Source organism: Taurulus bubalis (genome assembly GCF_910589615.1).
Source record: "Taurulus bubalis genome assembly, chromosome: 3".
Classification (NCBI taxonomy): Eukaryota; Metazoa; Chordata; class Actinopteri; order Perciformes; family Cottidae; genus Taurulus; species Taurulus bubalis.
The window spans coordinates 22,906,363-22,926,624 of NC_136591.1; the positions used below are offsets into that span (position 1 = coordinate 22,906,363).

General features: G+C 40.4%; 1 protein-coding gene across 1 annotated transcript; it reads right to left on the reverse strand.

Moving 5' to 3' along the window:
* Positions 1–3,137: 3,137 nt before the first annotated feature.
* stum (stum, mechanosensory transduction mediator homolog) lies at positions 3,138–15,111 on the reverse strand (the record flags this gene model as incomplete). Its single annotated transcript, XM_079215723.1, has 3 exons — positions 3,138–3,172; positions 7,152–7,334; positions 14,901–15,111. The coding sequence occupies 3 exons, from the start codon at positions 15,109–15,111 to the stop codon at positions 3,138–3,140; spliced, it is 429 nt and encodes a 142-aa protein (XP_079071849.1).
* Positions 15,112–20,262: the final 5,151 nt, after the last annotated feature.

A 20,262-nucleotide genomic window follows, 5' to 3' on the forward strand; every position in this document is an offset into this window, starting at 1 on the left:
AATATATAAATGATCTATTTGACGATCCTTCCATCATTTAGAGAATATCACACAATCCTAAATGTTCATTTAGTTAATTTACCTTGGAATTAAGTTTTCATATTGTTGACTATGCAGTTCAAACACCGTTAACACTAATTGCTAAAGGAAATATTCAGAAATGCCACTCAAACAATATATCAGGAACACAAACATTATGTTAATATTTTGTGTAAAAAAAAATTGCGTCACATTTAGCCCTAAAATGAATCACTAAATTTACTGCAGCATCAACAATGACATGTCAAATATATGTCAAGAAATGGGTCAACTGCATTATTGGCGCTCTGGAAGAAAAACAATCTGCAGAAAAGTGAATTTGGAGCAAATTGTTGAGCAAGAGGAAACATGATGAATGTCAATCATACCACAGTATCAACCGTTTTCTTCATGATCTGTAAAGGCATTAGCCATATTCAGAAAGATATGTTTATTCATGAGTCAGCCCAATTAGAGAGAGAGAGAGAGAGAGAGAGAGAGAGAGAGAGAGAGAGAGAGAGAGAGAGAGAGAGAGAGAGAGAGAGAGAGAGAGAGAGAGAGAGAGAGAGAGAGAGAGAGAGATACAGTGACTTGGCAACAAAGATATGCATGCAGAAAACTGTACATGGCAGTTTGTTTGTCTACTATCCAAAAGCTAGCACAACACCACCATCGTTATAGTCAAGTGTCTAAATAACAATTATTTCAGATCTTTAAAATTGCACCCAAACCCACACAAAGCAAATAAACTCCAGCGCTACAGAAACACCTCTGAGGAAAAACATTGGTCATGTGTGTAAGGCATAGAATATAATCACCATCACAGACATCATCATCATCACCATCTGTACAACATATACACAGAAAAACATTGGCGTCGTCATCCAAACTACAGTAGTACTCTTAAAAGGCATTTGGCTAAAATAATGAAGATCATTAAAACCTACAGAGATAATAAAAAAAAATCTGAAGGGGGGGGGGAAGAAATGTGAATTATGCACATGAAGTGTGGTATTTTCGAGGCACAACCAAGATGGGAATTTATCTCTACTTTCTCCCAGAAATGCTGCAGGACATTTTCTGAATCTGTCCCATATTACGAGAGGTAATAATCTGCATTTCTGTTTTTTTTAAGGTGTGCTGTACTAGTATTTTTGTCAGGTGGCCCGGTCGGAGTCCGTTCAGTTGGTGCAGCCATAACGGAGCTCACGGTAAACACACTCGCAGCGATTTCGATCCACTTTCTGTTGTTGTTGTGGCTGATGAAGCTGATCTGGTTTAATTATTTTTAGTTTGAGACTCTTTGACTTTTGAAACTCTTGGATAGGTTTTCAGATCCGTGAGCTGTTGATGCTGATGTGGCATCACGGGAAAGGCTTTGTTTGGATCAATACTTCCAAGGCAGGTTTAGTTAAATACTACAACTTTTTTTGATTGTGTCTGGTATGTGATATCATTCTCCGTCTTTACTTATGATCTTCACACATTCCTACAAGGTTAAACTGAGGCCACACTGTGTATTCTCCGATCTTCATTTCCACTATTGCACACTATCACTCACACACACAAACATATATAAGTATAATAATACAATTAATATATACACAATTTACACAGATAGCAGTGATTGAACAACCAATTTTTTTATAGTTATATAATTAATGTGAATTTAGGACTTTTGGATTTATTTTCCTTATAGACCCTTTAAGTTTGTAAACAATTATGACATAATGTAAGTGTGCGCACGCAGTTTGGCACAGAAGTACTGCAAAAGTGCAATAGCTTATCTAGCTATGCAACGGCATTAACCACCAAAGATTGTGAATGCAACCTGAAACACATTGACTTTCCATATTTGTGTGCTATTAGTGAGCGGGTAGAATACATTAATTAGCAAGTGGCCCAGTATTTACGTTACACCAGCGAGAAATTACGAGCATACAAGTCACTAGTTACATTCTTCTGTGGCCATGTGCAGGACGTCAAACACTATGACAAGGCCTCAGTTTTGAGTTTTCAAAATTTTGAAATGGGCACTACAAACACGAAAACGTCTGCTAAATCGTCCGGATGGCTAGAGCAAAATGTAATTTCTGTTCCCAGCATGTGCACGCATATTCTTCAGGGTCTATATAACAAGTAAAATAAAAATGTTAAAACAAAGTTGAACAAACTTAAGTTCCATCTTAACTGGATCTTTGTCATTATGTGGCAGAGAGGGCGGTGACTATGGTTCCCCAGAGTGGCATATTGTTAATTGGATACCATGTTCTAATAACGTGTAATATCCCTCTGACACTGATTTACACATTGAAGAGGCATGCAAATTAAAATCCAATAAGTGCCAGGAGGCGTGATTCATTTTTTTCACACAGCTCTGTAATTTCAGGATGACACGCATCCCGTGAGCAGTGATTTGGTTCTGGCTGTAAGCAGTAACACTGAAGATGGAGAAGATGGAGCGGGTATCAATATCCCAAAGAAAAGTCCACCGAAATAAACGGCTTCAAGCGGAGTGATTGCACAGGGCAGACAATTTAGTGCCAAAGTGGGAAACTGGTTCTGTAAATACCGTTATATTATTCGGAATGGTATGCGCTAAATAACATTATTCTTTTTGTTGTCATTTTTTTCCACTGTGAAAATTGAAATCAATATCATAATTTTCTCACACAGTCCTTCCTTCTTTATTCCCCCTGTCATGTCGGAAACATGTAGCCTGGTCTCTTTTATAGATTTATAGTTTTTATCAAATAGATCAAATTAAAAAATATCAAAAATCACTGTTATAATGAATCAACAAAATACACATTGTTTTTCTTGTGACTGTACAGCTTTTAAGTCTCCTTTTCCTCGTCCTGTTCCTTTTAAACTAAATATAAATATGGTCTCAACCAATCATGAGCGTTCAGGCAGAAGCAGTCAGCTGATTCTTCTTTCCTTCTTTCTTTCCCCAAGTGGCTAATTTATCTTAATGTCTCTGCTCCTCTCTGTGGTCCAGCATTTGAAAGACTGCGACCGGTCATCACACAGATACAGGTAGTGCCATCAGGCATCAGGCGGGTTAAAGAGGTCAAACTGGTCACGTGATCCATCAGCGAACACGAGATCGACCTTTCTCAGACATCCTGAGGAAGACTCTGGTCTCTGTAGCCTGAGGAAGAAAGGAGAGAGGAAGACATTTGAATGTTTGTAGAAATAATAGTAAAATCTATAATCTATCTTTTATATCCCCAGTTAAGAGGGGTTTAAAGCGCTGCTTGTAATTACTAAGTGTTTATTTTGAAATTTTGACAGTAATTGCTTTTCTCCATTTCATTTAATTGAGAGAAATGAAAGTGTTGGCTGCAAGCCATTACCCCAGCTTCCCCAAAGTGGGAAACAGTACCAGTCTGTCTGGTATTATGGATTTAAATGGATTTGAAACTAATTCCATCAGCAAATAAAAAACTTCTCTTATCAATGAGGCAACATTTTTGAAAACAGAAGTATAAGCTTCACACGACACTCATTGTGGTCTGGTGAGGATCAACAGGCGAGGACAGGTTGCGCTCCTATAACTTAAACACCAAGAGGAACCCATCCTATTAATCTTCACCTCGTGTTTGTAAAGAGTACAGCACTAGGGAGCCATGTTTTGTTAGCATCACATCAGGTATGGCGCCGGGATTTACATTTTTGCTGAGGCTTTTAAAAGCAGAAGTAAAACGTTTTGACAGTTTCCAACTGGTAGTCTCACTAAATCTGAAATTTAGGATATCATGCTGGGGAAGGTCACTGGTTGATTATGACACTTAACATTTATTTTATGTTTTTCCTGCAAACATTTGTAGGCTATATATATATATATATATATATATATATATATATATATATATATATATATATATATATATATATATAATTATTATTATTTTTTGCTGAGGATTGTGCAGAACAATGCATCCATTCACTTAGCACATCAGTATTTTAAATATATTTAAAGAAATAGCATTTGTTCGTGTGCTTTTGGGTGTATTTTCTATTGTTTATGCTCGGTTGGTTTGGACAAACCCTCTTTTAATGAACTGTATTTTTACACTAGTAGTTTTACTTGAACAAGATGTCTTTTTTGCAGCAGTACTTTTACTTGAGTACAACACTCTACTATTTCCACCTCTGATTTTTAGCCAGGCATGCTCCTTTATCAGCAGATGGAATTTGCTCAGTTGTCCTGTAGCCTTCAACCACCCGACATGGTCTTCATCATCAGATGAAGCTCTAATACTTGTATGTATGGATATTTCTTTTCATTTTTTCATACTTAATTTTCCAAGGAGGAACTTAAATGCTTTACTGAGTTCTTAATTCACGTTTATATATTTTTTTCTGAGCCTGGGAAATGTCCTTATTTGTTTTGGTTTACTCAGACTCAATGTTATATTTAGCAATAGCTGACTATGCATTATTTATTTGACGTGCTTCTCCACATTACTCCACTCTTTTATCAACTCTCCGAGGGACTGTTAGTGAGGAGGAAACAAAAGAGAAACACTTACCATCAGAAACTTGAGTTCATGAAGCGGGGGAGAGAAAGAGAGACAGTTAGTGATGACAACTAGGAGCTTAATTGTTAAATACTTTTCAAATATTATCGTACAGACATTTACAAGAGAAATTCCCACAGAGCATTCTGGTAACTTTCTAGGGAAAGGAGAAAAAAAAACATCTTTCAACATGAGCTGACCTCACTTTAAGTCCGATACATAACACGACCAAATGAATACACAAACAGTAACACAACCCTGGTGTGTTGGATCAATGAGCAGAGACATGGAGAGAAGAAGAAAAAAACGAAGGAGAAACGGAGGCGGAGAGGGAGACTGGGAAAGGGGGGCAGAGAGTGGGAGGAATAATGTGAACGAGAGGGAGCCAGATCAAATAGGAACAATCATTAGATAGGGAAAGAGGCAGATCTTCCTCCCACTGATCGCCTGTAGGAAGGGCGATCAGTGGGAGGAAGATAATACCATGATCATTAAACAGATAGGAGGAAGAGGAGAGTGCGAGGCAGAACAGTGGAGAGAAAGAGTCCATTGATCATATGCAACACAGGCTCATCAGAGACAGAAGGATAAATTCATAGAGATGCCACATTATCAGAGTAATTCATGGAGGGAGGGAATAGCTGAAGACATGAATCGTGGCGATGAATTGTTGAACAATAATTGATCTTATAGAAGCCAACATGCATGATTTCACCTTGGCCTTTAGTGCTAACATGAAAATAGTTTTCATATTCAATATAAATATGCAATACACCATAAGAGCGCGAACTGGAGTTTTTATTTCTAGCAGCAACAATTGAATAAGACTTGTGCCCAGAGGCCTGGAAACAGTGGGGAGCAGTGAAAGAGAAGCTCACCAGGGGGGTCGCTCACTCCCACACACACACACACACACACACACACACACACACACACACACACAGATTCTTGCACTCATTGGGGTGAAACACGCGGGCAGCAATTACCTCGTATACAAACAGAGGAGAGAGCGCTGTGGCAATTCAAAGACTGCCTTGGTGCAGAGAGATAATTGTGACTCTTCGCACACGTGTGTGTGTGTGTGTGTGTGTGTGTGTGTGTGTGTGTGTGTCTGTGTGTGTGTGCGCGCGCTCACTTGTTCATACATCCATGTCTGAAGAGAACACACTACTTTCTAATAGAGAAGTTGGTAAAATTTGTCTTTGTTGTCTGCATTAACCTCTTTATTTCGTTCCTATGTCTGATGTTTTTGCAAGAAAAATATATTACTAGCATTGCACAGAGCTGCTACGATTTGTTGGAGTTATTCCATATTTGTTCTTATTTTGTGGCAACATCCGGGGGAACACTATGAATGCCTTCTTAAAATGTGTGCCCACATTTACACAATTATAAACACTTTTGATTTGACGTCTTATTAGCTTTGATCGACTAAAACCTGTTGCCTCGCAAAGCTTTCCGATGTCCCCAACCTGTACCAGTCTGTTGGTTCCTACTGAAGATGCTTTAAACATGGGCCACAGACATGTAATTTCCAGCTAATGTTTCCAATACAGGAGTAAATAGTGTGTTTGTTGGGGCGGCATGACGGTGTGTGTGAGCGAATGTAATCCAATACATCATTGGTGTGTTTTAATAGTTTTTCAACAATGATAGAGCTCTATGACACCAATGAATACGTTATATCAGACTTTAGCCTCACAGACAAAACTTGTTAAGCTTTGTTTATACTCGTGCTTGGCTCAGTATGAGCCAGATGGCGCGTGAGCTCCGAACATGCACAAAGGCGTTTATGCTCAACGCGCTTGTTGTTGGTTGCATTATTCTTCCAAAAAACGCCAGAGGGCGTACAAACAAAATTAACTGTGAAGAATCAAAAAGATGAGTGCAACCAGCAAAAAGACATAAGCCAACCTCCACAATACAGAGGAGGGATTATAGTTATCTAAGACCTGTAAAGACACACGTCATGTATCACATGCATTATAAAGAAACAAAGGTGAATATCCTGTAAACTATTTTGATTTGGCTGCCAAAAAAATACACTCAAATTAAGATTTTTAAGCATTTCTCAAGCCAAAAATTCAGAGGGGCACAACCAAGCGCTTGGTCGCACTGTGATTAAGCCACTTTCACGCCGTGATTACGCCATTTTATGGCACACATGCCTCGTGCTGGCATCATTACAACGAGTACAAACTAAAACGGGATAAGGAAAAAACAACACCGCTAGACTTGTCCTTTACATGTTTAACAACAAACAACTTGGAAAGCAAATTTTATATATTAAAATATCGTGAGGAATAATCTACCATAGGTCATAGACCGTTTCACTGGGCACTTTCCCACCACTCTACAGGCTGTGGTAACCATAACCATGACCATGACAAATATTACCCCTGCCACTGGAAAACTTTAGACTTGAGTTTTTACACAAGTATTGTAATATGATTTTCATGTTACATTTCAATAGTTGGTTGAATGAACTCCACCTACTGCATGTCATGTCCGAGGCAGACAAACAAAAGCAAAGGAGACAAGACTAAAATTAAAATTAAAATAAGAGGTGAAGAGAAGAAAGCTGAGCACAGCTAGACGGGCACTGACTTGCCAGGATGACCATGTCCATTCCCCAGAAGATACTCATGATCCATCCAACCATTACGACCGCCGTCAGTATCTGGATGAGGGCCGCCGCCACGTTGAGCCAGAACACACAACAAACGCCTCGCTCCGAGATCAGCTCGTTACGAGCTCCACACAGCACGGCGAACGCTGAGATGAAGGTACCTGTGGGACAAAAACAGCACAAAAAACAAACGTCCTGTTAGCAACGATGCATCTGGCTTGGTGATGAGTTTAGCCCAACGTGATGCAAAGACGTTGAAAGAGTTTTCCACTCTGGTTAATTTCTCTTTGAAGGATACTGCACAGCAAACTTTCCATGGAAATAAACCACAGTGTATGTGCACGCCTCACCTGGAAAAACACGACACAAGTGAATTCCAGTGTAATTGTAGCTAAATGCTAACTTCAGAATATGCTCACGGTGACAGCGCGCTAACAGCACGCTGTTTAGCAGCTTATGCTAACCACCATCATTAGCCAATTAGCACATAACACAATGGCTGATGGGAATGTCATTACAAATCAACCTCATGAAAAGTCTGGCTTCACAATAGGAGAGTTCCATTTGCTAAAATAAAAACATGAGAAATAGAATAAAACCCTCCTCTGCCCAGAGGAAATAACTGTTTGAACAAAGCGATAGCTCAAAGCAGCCACTCGGTCCCTGAGTAAATGTCAAGTGGCCGCCGTTTGTGAGTATCTGGCCCCAACGGCAGTGGATCTATGTCCGGGAAAAGAGCACAGAATAACACGGACACGACGTCGCTCACGTCCTGTGGGCTTAAAACAGGATTATCTCTGTGGACAATCCTTGTCTGCCTGAATGAAATCTAATATCACTGCATATTTTGTTATCTGGAGACCTAGACCTTCACATGTACAGCACTGCGTGGGTGTGTCGGTGGGTGTATACGCTGTGCATGTGTGTGTCTCGGTGCACGCGACTCAGACAATTTTATCACAGGATGTTTCCATGACAACCTTCCCTCAGGAATAGGACATATGAATCTTACTATTTGTATAATGGCTCCACCGCATGTTATCAACGACGTGCAGATTTGCCTACTAAGCTATTGTTGTACCAACCTGCAGTGTTATTTCACCGAGACTCGACTATTGTTTGTTGCAGCCTACCTGACATCCATACATTCATTTTTTGGGAAATGGAACATGACTAGACAGTAACATCTGAAAAGTGAAGGCCATGCTGAAGTGATTTCATTCTTTCTAAAGGTCATCAGGGGCGACTCCTCTGGTTGTAGAAAATAAGTCTGATTCTCACCTGATTTATCACCTCAGTAAATATTGTAGAAATTAGTTTATATTCTCAAACACTAGTTTCACAATGACTACGTCCACTTCTTATAGACAGTCTATGTACATAACATGACATAGTTTCACTTCCTACTTTGAAGGCAGTTCCTACAAACTATTTGCCATCCAATCAGTGTCCAGTCTATCAATGATTGCAGAAAAACATACAATACCTTCTAAAATATGAATTTCTGGACAGAATACAAGCTGGTGTGACGTGAACCATCATTCAGAATTGATGGATCTCCCTGACATCTCCATCCCATTAGTCATCGAACACCTCAAACAATATGTTTCAATTCTAACCGAATCAGCTGATGTTTGAATCCTTCTCTCTGCAGTCTTTTTGTACTCTTTTGCAAATACTGAACTGAACACTGTGAACAGTGAATGCGACATAGGAAAATGCCTAGTGGGCGTAGTAATGTGCATCATGGCCTTGGCCTCCTCTTTCGGCTCGCCCCATTGCTTGTCACAATCAAGGAATTCAAAGACCAGGGCAAAACAAACAGGTTGGGGAGGGAAGACAAGAACGGCCGGGCGGCCAGCTGCGTTTCGTTTCTCGGGAGCGAGGAAAGGCCAAAGTTGACTCATGTAAAAGTTTCTTATTACTTTTTCTCTGAGTCTATTTCCATGTTTTTTCTCTCTGTCTCTTAGTAATCAGGCAAAAAATAATAACTGAGGGCTTTCTATAGAAACACAGACGTACCAATTTGATTAATCTCTGCCAAATATAAATGTACACCATAATATTTACTTTCACATGCCCTGCACTGCCTTATTTGGAACGGTCAAACTCTGGTACAAGCACAATCCCAGAATAGTGAGCAGCCCAGTAAAAAGAAAAAAAAAGGGAAAAAAAGAAAAACGTTCATGTGGAACAGGAGAGATGAAGATATTTACTTGTCCTTTAAAATGTATCTCACGGAAAGAGCTACTGTGTGATTAATTGGGAACCGATCTCATCAGAAAGAAAAATGTTCGGGTCGCAGAGGCCCCGCCCACCAGCAGATGCTCTGGCTCTGGCTCCTGGCGAAGCTGTCCACCTCCATACATGAGCCATGATTGACAGCAAGCTGGTGGCTGAATGGTTACACATCACTTCCATCTCTGACATGTCAAACAGGATTTATACAGTCCGTTTATTTTTATTTTAGTCATGTGTGTTGCGTTCACTGAACAGTAGGTTCTGTACGTCCATTAGGGCTAACAATTATAATATTTATTATATACAAAATGTCAATAGTGAAAAGCAATTTCCTATGGGTTAAGTTAGTTTATTATTAGTTGTCATTAGTTGCAGACCCAGTGAAATGTCATAATACAGTACCGAAATACTATACCTGAGTAACGTTAGGCTGGGTCAATTTTTAGGGGCAAAATACAGTTATTTACTTAAAAAGGACGTTATTTTTCATATTTAATCACAATAAGCTGTTTAAAGTGATCACATACCAAAAAAACTAATCAATGCTGCTAGTGTATGCGAATAGATAAAGGAGAGATGATACACAACATGACTTGTGACCATCTAATAGGCATTCAAGTAAACAAATATAAATGTAGAACCAACAAAAGTTGTATATATTAACATTAGCTTTAATTTGGAGTCAAATTTCTGTCCATCTGATGATGGTAATGTAAGTCCAATATTTACTCTGCTTTTTAGCTCTGTTTTGGTCTCTACCACCACCTGAAGGAAACATCTGGCTCTGTAGCTGCTACATGCTTCACTATGTTCACCAGCTAGAGGCTATCTCTGTGTGGTAAGATGCAGAGTGTGAAAGAAGCAAAGATTGAGTTAACGCAGATCCACGGTGTTTTAAATCCACGTATGGGATACAAGTTGCAAAGATGTGATTCACAACAATAATGCATCGCTTTATTGCCTACAAAAAAAAATGTATTTGATTGATTGCTGATATCAAATAAGTTGTTTTTATTCACTGTCAAATTTGAAAATCACCTGATAGGTATCTGATCTGTGGCACGTTTGCGAAGCAAAGCTGTCCAGTTATTGCATCCAAGCATGATTTCTTTGCTTTCTCATCATCCCACCAACGTCTCTTTGTCTCACGAGCAAAAGTTAATGAAACAAATGTTATTCGTGGATTCAAACATGGCAGCTGTCGTTTGAAAGGAATGTCCTGTTAATGCAAGAATAATTCTACACCATGGGCGAAATCAAAGCAGTCAAAAAAATAATTATCTCTCTGTTCTACATGTTGCAGCTGCTGACCTCATACAGCGCCTTTCAAACGACATCATGATTGATGTGAACAAAGCGAGGGAATAGCTTGCTGTGTGTGATTTGGGGCTATACAAATAAATAAACTGAATTGAGATGTGAATGTGTACAGTTGAATAAAAACCTGAACATACTGTATGTGTGCTCAACAGTCCTCCACCACACTAATAAAGGTTAATGAAACATTTTATCTTTTTGGTTTTAGAAATCTACTCTTAATAATCTACCATGTGTGGCAAGCTCTTAGACTCCCTGTATGTTGCATGTGGGAGATGTGAGTGAGTGAGTGAGTGTGTGTGTGTGTGTGTGTGTGTGTGTGTGTGTGTGTGTGTGTGTGTGTGTGTGTGTGTGTGTGTGTGTGTGTGTGTGTGTGTGTGTGTGCGCATAGATATTACACAGACTAATTACTATAATTACACAGAGAACTCCACAAAGCACCCACTGGTAGTGTGGGAGGTTAATGGTGGAGTGTAAAAGACATAAGATAGACAAAGACATTTAGGGAGAGATACATAAAAAAAACAGAGGTAGAAAGGAAAGAAAGAATATAAATTAAGGGAGAAAGACTGTAAAACTGTGTAGAACAAGTCATTTAAACTTTCTTCATTTTTATTGGACCAGAAGGATCACATTCTGATTTTCCAATCATTTGAAGGGGGTTTGTGGTACCCGGGGAAAAAATAATTCAACATATTATTATAGCTGTTAGTGTTGTAATTGTCCAAAGTCTTTTGGGCCAGGGGCTGTCATGTGCAATGACAAAATGGCCTCACAGCCTTGCACTGCTCTTGGAGCACACATCTTCTGTATTTAACAGGAATAACCACCCCAGACCCTGTGCTATACCACAACCAGGTTTGTGCGTAGCAGAAGTGAAATGATGTGGAAACCCATTTCCGCCACAGTGATGAAAAAATAAAGATCCATAATCATCATTTTTATGTAGTCATAATTATGAGATGCTATCACATTATGACTGACAGGATATTTTTATCATAATCGCGGTAATGGTCTTCCATAAATGGGACTATGTTGCTTGGAAACACTACCACGTTCTTCCACAGGGCCAAAATCAACACAAAATGAAAGTTCTTTATAGTAACTTTAAAATGTGCATATATTCTAAAATACACACACACACATTTCTATGTTTATTCTAAATCAGTCAATCACTTTACGATTGTCTATGGGAACTGTGGATATCAATATCACTAATCTAATATCATATATATTATGATTATTATATTATATATAATATCCACATCCTAGCTCAATGATATTTGCAACCAGGGACTGATACTTGATCAGTTTATAGTATTGGAGATGTTGGATAACATGAGAGACAATAAACCATCCTGATGAGCTGAACTGATGCGGTGTCTCCAACATCACATTCCATCAATCACATGATCAATCACACACACACACACACACACACACACACACACACACACACACACACACACACACACACACACACACACACACACACATGCACGTGCACACATACACACCTACAGATGTGACCTCTGCCACCCGCTCCCACTGGGAATGTAATCATAGATTCACTCTTTCTGAGTCGAAAGCCTCACACTGTCTATTCCACTTATGGCAAAGATCGTTCACAACTAGAGCGATGAGCTGTTGCTTCCATCACAAGAAGTATGTGTAATTATTTAGAAGCCGACAGCTCTTTAATCGGTCAACTGACTAACAGCTTCTCTGGTACTCAGTATAGATATTTACTCAGTCTCCAGGGGCAATCTTTATGATGCTGGCTACATAAAGTCAGGCAGGATTAATGGAAAGTGGCCTCGAGAGAAGGAAGTTGTGCGATTGAATCCTCCAACTCAATGTCCTTCACACTTTTTTCGTCACATTTGAGGCCCGATCAGGAAAACATCCAACCTCCTATTTTAGATTCAAGGAGCCTTGGATTCAAGGAGTCTTTGTGAAAAATAAAAACACCACTCCGCTGTGTCTGTGTGTCTCTGTTCGAAGCTCAAAGATATGCTTCCTTGACAAACAACTGTCGACCTCTCAGCTACCTAGATTCCTGGTCCCAGCTGTTGAGGTTACAGTACTTAAGTCCACAACCACAACTTGACTACATATTAAACACACAAGATATGTGGTTACCAGCCGGTTTTCATTCCCAGGGGTCAAAGACAGACGATTCTTCACGTCCCACAGCGTCTGACACCGACGCACAACGCTCCCCTCGGCATATGACTGCATATGATGGCACTGGGCTTTCAAGTAACTATGTAAACCATCTGCGTCATTAAAAGACACTCTGAGAAAGACATCTGCGTGCCGTAAAAATGAAGATATAAGGTGCAGCCACTACCTGTCGCCTAGCTTAGTGTGAATGAACAAAATAGGGAAGCAGTTAGTTCACGTGTTATTTTTTATTTTAGATGTGCCAGGTTAGGTGCCAGGTTAGCTAGAACGCTATTAGATAAACAGTATCTCCAGCGCAGCAACAAAGCGACTATCATACTTGATAGTGGACAGGTTCAGCCCTCCATGTATGTCATCTTATTACATGATGTGATCTTCAGGAAATGTGACTTGAGATTTTAAAGGCCAAAAGAGCTTTTAAGCTCCAGTTATGCTGCACGTGTTCGTCAGCATACATATTTTTCTCTCTGTGATGCACAAAATGCGTGCGTGCATTTTACAGCACGAGGTTGAATAGAAGAAGCTGCTGTCCTCTGTCACAGACCCAAACAGTCATTGACTCACATGCGCCACACACAGTGTACGCAAGCATTGTGTGTTCATTTCAGCCAGCGTTGTCATGGCAACTAAGCACAGCTGTTCAATGAAATGTCAAGGCATTCAGGCCAACCTGCACACACACTCGTACTGTACACACACACACACACACACACACACACACACACACACACACACACACACACACACACACACCTAGATGAGGTGGCACGTTGATGCTTTTGAAACACATTCAGGACAATTTCTAATGCAACACGTCAGGGCAACGTTCCCGCCAAAAACGAGGGAAAACTGATCATTTTTTCGTACACGACTGTTAGTGAATTATTCACGCGGTCAGCTATTCAGCATTAACTGTAGTAAAGGTTGCAGCAAATAGACTGCTGAATGTGTGTAAACGTGTCAGAAAAGAATGAATGAATAAGAGAAAAGATCCAGAATTTGGTGTCTGAAGCCTTCTTCGGGAGGGAAAGATAACAGAGGAATAGAGGATGACAATCACACAAAAGATACGTCTCCAGAGAGCTATGACCAATAGATCAGAGGCGAGGGGAGGAGGGGACACGTCTGAGGTTATTTGGTGATCGCTATGGAGACATCCATCTGGTAATTACTGGGGAGAAAGACATCCAGGCTGAGGAACGTGACAGAATTCACAATCTATATAACTATAGGTTTACTTTTCCTGATACTGTTTAAAAACATCTTCTAAGATGAGCGACTGAGATCACGTCGTAAAACTACAGTATCGAGATTCATACCCACGATATCGACACAGATATTGAGTCTGGCTTTAGTGACGATGTCTCTACCAGCTGTGAAGATGCATCCGCCCACAATGTGTATTTACGCCCCGACACGTTTATTATAGCACAAGGTGTGAGCGGTGTCTCTCGCCATCTTTCTCATCCTTTTTTTCTCACATGCACGTGTGTGGGTGCACAGAGGAAAATGCACAGACGTGCACAGGCAGAGATACATCCAGACACGACTGGATGTTGCTTTATTTGTCTCGAAACTTCGGTTAAGAAAGTAAGAAACAGCAATCCTCTCTTAACCATGTAATTTCCTGTGAAGATGGAAGTTTATTTTGAAAAGACTGTATGCATGTAAGGATCGAAAATGTATACGTTGCTGGACATTCGCAGGAGAAACCAAATATGGAAAAACTTTTTGTAACATAAAAATGTTGTATGAGGACACGTTGAAATGGAGAGACTACAGTAAGAAAGGTGGACACAGTTTGAGTTCATTTTCCAAACCAAATTTTTGCACCTAAACTTTCAATGTAACCACTATGGTCACTCTCCTGTATATTCCCTTGTTTATCTGGCATGTCTGCGTGACTTCTTCCACTTGACTTTTCCAAACACAAACAATGAGTCCATAATGAGAGAAGAGGGAAGTCCGATTCCAAAACTTACCGAGTCCAGGTATGAAGGTGTTGAGGAACAGACAGATGACCGCCAAAGGGAACGGCATTGTGGGTATCGCGGCCCGCAGAGATCCCTTCTTCTCCCGGACCTCCACCACCACGCCTCCACCTGCTGTAGAGGCCCCAGCTATGGCTTTGGCCCCGAGATGGTCCCCGGCTTTAACACGGCCCAGCTCTTTTCCTCCTTCTTTCTGTGCCATCTTCCTGTCGTATTGTTTGTGTCTTGAGGCTAAAATAGCTGGTGATAAGCAGGTTAATTATATATTATTTTGTAGGTTTCTACAAAAACAGGATTTGAATGATTGTTCCTCTCAGTCACTCCCCTCTGGACAAAGAAGTATAGAAGTCAAAGATAATCAATGTTGATTAAGTGAATCCTTTGAGAAATAGATCAATAACAGGGCTCCTCAACAGCTCACAATTCACCACCTGAATCGCATTCACTACGTCACTATTCATTCAAATAAATAACGACAAGTAGTGTAAATCTACAAATCTCCACAAAAAATCTCCACTATATGTCCATAGAATAACAATTGCAATATCTTCCCAAAGTCAACTAAAGAAAATCTTCAGGTTGTTCCAGCTTTTGAAGTCCCACCAAACAGTCAGAAGTAAATCAAAGACTTTTTCAATATCTTCAAGACTGTTGACATGTTCTCATTTGAATCCCTTTCTTGAGTTTCTTAAAATTGAGCATCAGAAGTCGTGATGTCGGGCAGTTGTTTCCATGTTCAAAATGTTCTTCAGAAATGTTAAATCCTGACAGTTTCTCTTTAAAATGTAAAAAATAAAATAAAATCCTGGACAGATTTAAAGCTCTTTTTTAGAAATATCCTCTGAAGTCACTTTCTTTTTTCCTTTTTTTTCTTCTTTTTGGTCGAATCCCACTCGACCCACACACCTCCCAAGACAGAGAGAAAGTGCACACAAGACCCCCTTTTCTACTACAGTTCTCTCTCCTCTCTCTCTCTTCTCCTCATCCCCTCTCTCTATTTAAAGGAACAGTGCACCAGTCTAATGTTGCCATTCAATGAGATTGATTCTACAAGCCGTCATTCAGTGCGTCTGAATTGAGTGATTGAATGAGTGATAAAAGGCATGAATGCGTTCAGCTGTCATTCAAATTATTATATGATGAACATAAAAGAGGACCTTTTGTTTTCTGTAGCTCAATGTTTTCAAACTTAATTGTTTGTCATCCATGAAATGTTACCAGATGTATGTCTCTGAATACATATATTGATAGACAATGAGATAAACTGGAAAGCAAGGAAGACACGGAAAGTAGAAAAAGAAAGAAAGAGAACAATGGAAAGAAGGCTTACAATGAAAAGAGAGCAAACAAAGACACATCAGGACGAGGAGGAGATGAAGGTGAAAGGAAAGACAGGACAATGTGGACATGGGATTAGAAAGATGAAAACAATTGGTCAGTTAAATGCCTCAGTAATTATTTATGCACCCAAGTCCTCTAAAGACCAGACATGTATTTCTGTCCCCTCAACCTTTCTCCTTCTTTTCCGACTTTATTTAATTCCACCACTTTTTTTTTTAACCTCGCCTTCTCTTTCCTCATCTCTTCTGTCGGTCTACTCATCACAAAAACACACAAAAAAGAATCAGTGCAACCCTGAATTATTGTGTGTGTATGTGTGTGTGTGTGTGTGTGTGTGTGTGTGTGTGTGTGTGTGTGTGTGTGTGTGTGTACTCTGTCCGTCTCTTCTTCTCTTTCCCTCTCTCGTCTCTATTTGGTCTCCTAGCAACCCAGGAAGCTGTAGGTAATTATACGAAAGATATTGATCTCAAGGTTTTTGATCGCCTCTCTCTCTCTCTCTCTCTCTCTCGCTCTCTCTCTCTCTCTCTCTCTCTCTCTCTCTCTCTGTCTCTGCTCTCTCTCTCTCTCTCTCTCTCTCTCTCTCTCTCTGTCTCTGCTCTCTCTCTCTCTTAATTTCTGTTCAATTCCCACTTTTAATTTCCTTTCTAATCTTCTCTGACACACACACAAGATAGCGGCCATAGAAGGCAGTTTTACTTCTTTTTGTGATGCAAAGCAACATTATCATGTGTCTGAAAGGACTCTGAGAAATCTGGACCGCTGAACTCGATCATCATTGGATTGCTCAGCCAAATCATGAGGTGTCATGCGCTGATGCTTATTACCATGACAACGTGACAAGACAAGTTACACGTGTTGTGACATTTTGGTTTTGAGATCTGCTCCGTGACTCAGAAATGTAACTCTGATGGGTTTGTTAGATTGACTAATATCCCCTTTGCCTGTTAACGAAGAGCATCGTAATAAGCTAATTGCGTGTGTGTCTGTGTGTGTGGTGTGTGTGTGGGGTGACTGTGGCTTAGTGGTTTGCGTGCCTGTCCTTCAACCAGAGGGTTGGTGGTTCACGGCCTGGCTCTGCTAGTCCATGTCATTGTGTCCTTGAGCAAGACACTTAACCCCTAATTGCTCCCTGTTGCTGTGTATAGAGCAAACATGTAAGTCGCTTTGGATAAAAGTATCAGCTAAATGTGGTGTGTGTGGTTGGTGTTGGCACATGCTGTAACACCTTTGTGCAAAAAATATCCTTTGTGATTCTTCCTATATCCTCTTACACACAAACACACACCCCTTCTCTCAGGATATAATTGTTGATCCCATCTGTCTGGAAAAGCTGACATCGCACACTAATTATTTATATACTGTGTGTGTGTGTGTTCAGTATGGTGTTAACATGTGTGTTGTGTGTTCACATGTGTGTGTGTGTTCCTTCTGACATCCTATTATGTCCGTCGCCCCCGACTGGATCATCACCACAATGACTGGACTGTTCATGCACTCTTTCTCTCTCTCTCGCGCGCCTTCCTTCTGCAGCTGACTCTCGTCCGCTTTTATGTTCCTCTGTTCTCTCCTTCTTTATCTCTCGTGACGCCACACAACGTTCCCTAAACAAGTGGATAGTCGCAAGTCATGTTTTCATTCAGCTTTCCATGAACATACATGGTTTGACTGTTGTAAAGTCTTTGTGCTCACCAACATGGGAGATCTTTCAGTCACAGAAGGCCACTGACTCACCATGTTGTGGCTTCAGTGATTGTTACATGTTTTCATGTATCACGACATCTGAAAAAATAACAACTCATCTTCGTTGAGAGACAAAAACACACATATCTGAGGATATATATATGTATATATATGTGTATATATATATATACACATATATATACATATATATATATATATATATATATGTGTATATATATATATATATATATATATATATCTGTCTTTTCTTAAATACAGTGTTGAGGTTCATGTGCAAGAGAGAGAGAGACAATTAGAGCTGATGAGCAACAGCTGGGACACCTGCTCAATGGGGATATTAACCTGCCTTGTGGCTCAGGCAATATTTTCTGTTGGTGACTGAAGCCATGGCAGCTTTTTGAGCCTTGCTTGTTTGTGCGCTGACTGTCTTGCTTACCAAAGGTATTTATCTTCATTCTGTTTGAAGCTTGTTGTATTAAAACATGTTATGGTGGAGTATAGAAAATGGTAATTATGCAATTCCTGTATTGCTATTTAGCTGTAACAAGTGTGTGACTCATGTGCCATCAAACGGAAGAAACATTTGATTAAATCCAACCGCTCTGTCCATAGGCTCTTGTTTGCCTGCTGGTGGCACAAATGAAAGAAGCAATCTGCTGCTGAGGAGAATGAGAGGTAAGTCTAAATGGTGATAATGTTTCCTGAGCTTGTTGCTGACACAAAATGTATTTTCTACTATAGAACTGTCTCCCAATGAGGTCTCCCTAAAGAAGGCCCTTACACTTCTCCAATCACATGAGTCCATGTTGCTGCAAGCTTATAGAGAAAGTGAGTTGTTTTGAACCCTACTGGAAAAATGCAAGTTTGTGTACGGCTCAGGTTCTTAATGTCATGTGATTACGTTTTCAAGAATGCCTTGTCTGGCTTTTGGTAATTGGATTTCAAAAGACTGTCTTTTTTTTTTTTTTCAGCATCCAGCGACATTGTGGGTGGCAACGTGACGGCGTTCCCCGTGCCGGCGGCAACGTGACGGCCTCCGACGGCGTCCCCCGTTCCGGCGGCAACGTGACGGCGTCCCCCGTTCCGGCGGCAACATGACGGCGTCCCCCGTGCCGGCGGCAACGTGACGGCCTCCGACGGCGTCCCCCGTGCCGGCGGCAACGTGACGGCGTCCCCCGTGCTGGCGGCAACGTGACGACAGTCCAATAATTACTAGGAATAGGTAGAGGAACCGTGCAAGAGTTACATTTTTGTTTGTCTCCTACTTCTGTTTTAAATAAAACTGTTTACTGATATTTCTGTTTCCTTTTTTATTTTGGGAGTGAGTGGGGTATGAACAAGTCTATCCTGGGATTTGCTTGGTCAGGAGTTTTCTTTTATACATGTTTACATCTTCTCGATGCACCTGCAGAAGATCTGTGACACAAAGCCTTCAACTTGTTATATGAATTTCCACGTCATTACAAGTGTCGTGTTTGTCCATATGTGTTGTGCACTTAAGGAAGTTGTCTGAGGATAGTGTCGTATTTCTAGACGGTTTCGATTGTCAGCAGAATAGTTTGCAGCAACTTGGAAGCATCAATACTGCGTATTGACTACTTCCAGCTTTAAGTTGAAATATTTCCTTAAATGCAGCAAAAGTGACATGGGACAAAGTGCAGAATCAGTACAGGCACAAACCTACAAAAGGGTACCCCAGCCCGAGGTAGCACAACTCACATTTTGGTTGTGGAAAACTTGTTTACTGCATTGTAGGTTACAAAGATCAACTACGGAGGCTGAAAAAAAAATTGTAAATGGAATAACAATCTATGCTTTCTCAATACACCAAGTTAGCTGCACACAATACGAAATGGAAATGGACCCGTACTTGTATAGCGCTTTTCTAGTCTTCCGACCACTCGAAGCGCTTTACACTACATGACATCATTCACCCTTTCACAACTGAGCACAGCTATCATGCAAGGTGGCACATTATCAACCATTCATACACCGTAGGCGCAGCTACGGGAGCAATTTAGGGTTAAGTGTCTTGCTCAAGGACACATCGACATGGGCTAGCGGAGCCCTGGATTGATCCTCTGATTGAAGGATGACCCTACTCACCACTGAGCCACAGTCGCCCACAGATGAGTTACACTTATTATACTCACAATATTTTGATTGCTGCCTAAGTGGTACAGACCTACGTGACTCTAGAATGGGATGAAGTAATTTTATTCCATTATGTGTCACCTCTGAGACCAGCACTCTATGCACACATGCCCAGGCAGCAACACCCTCTGATTTGTCTGAATTTTGTCTTGAAAGG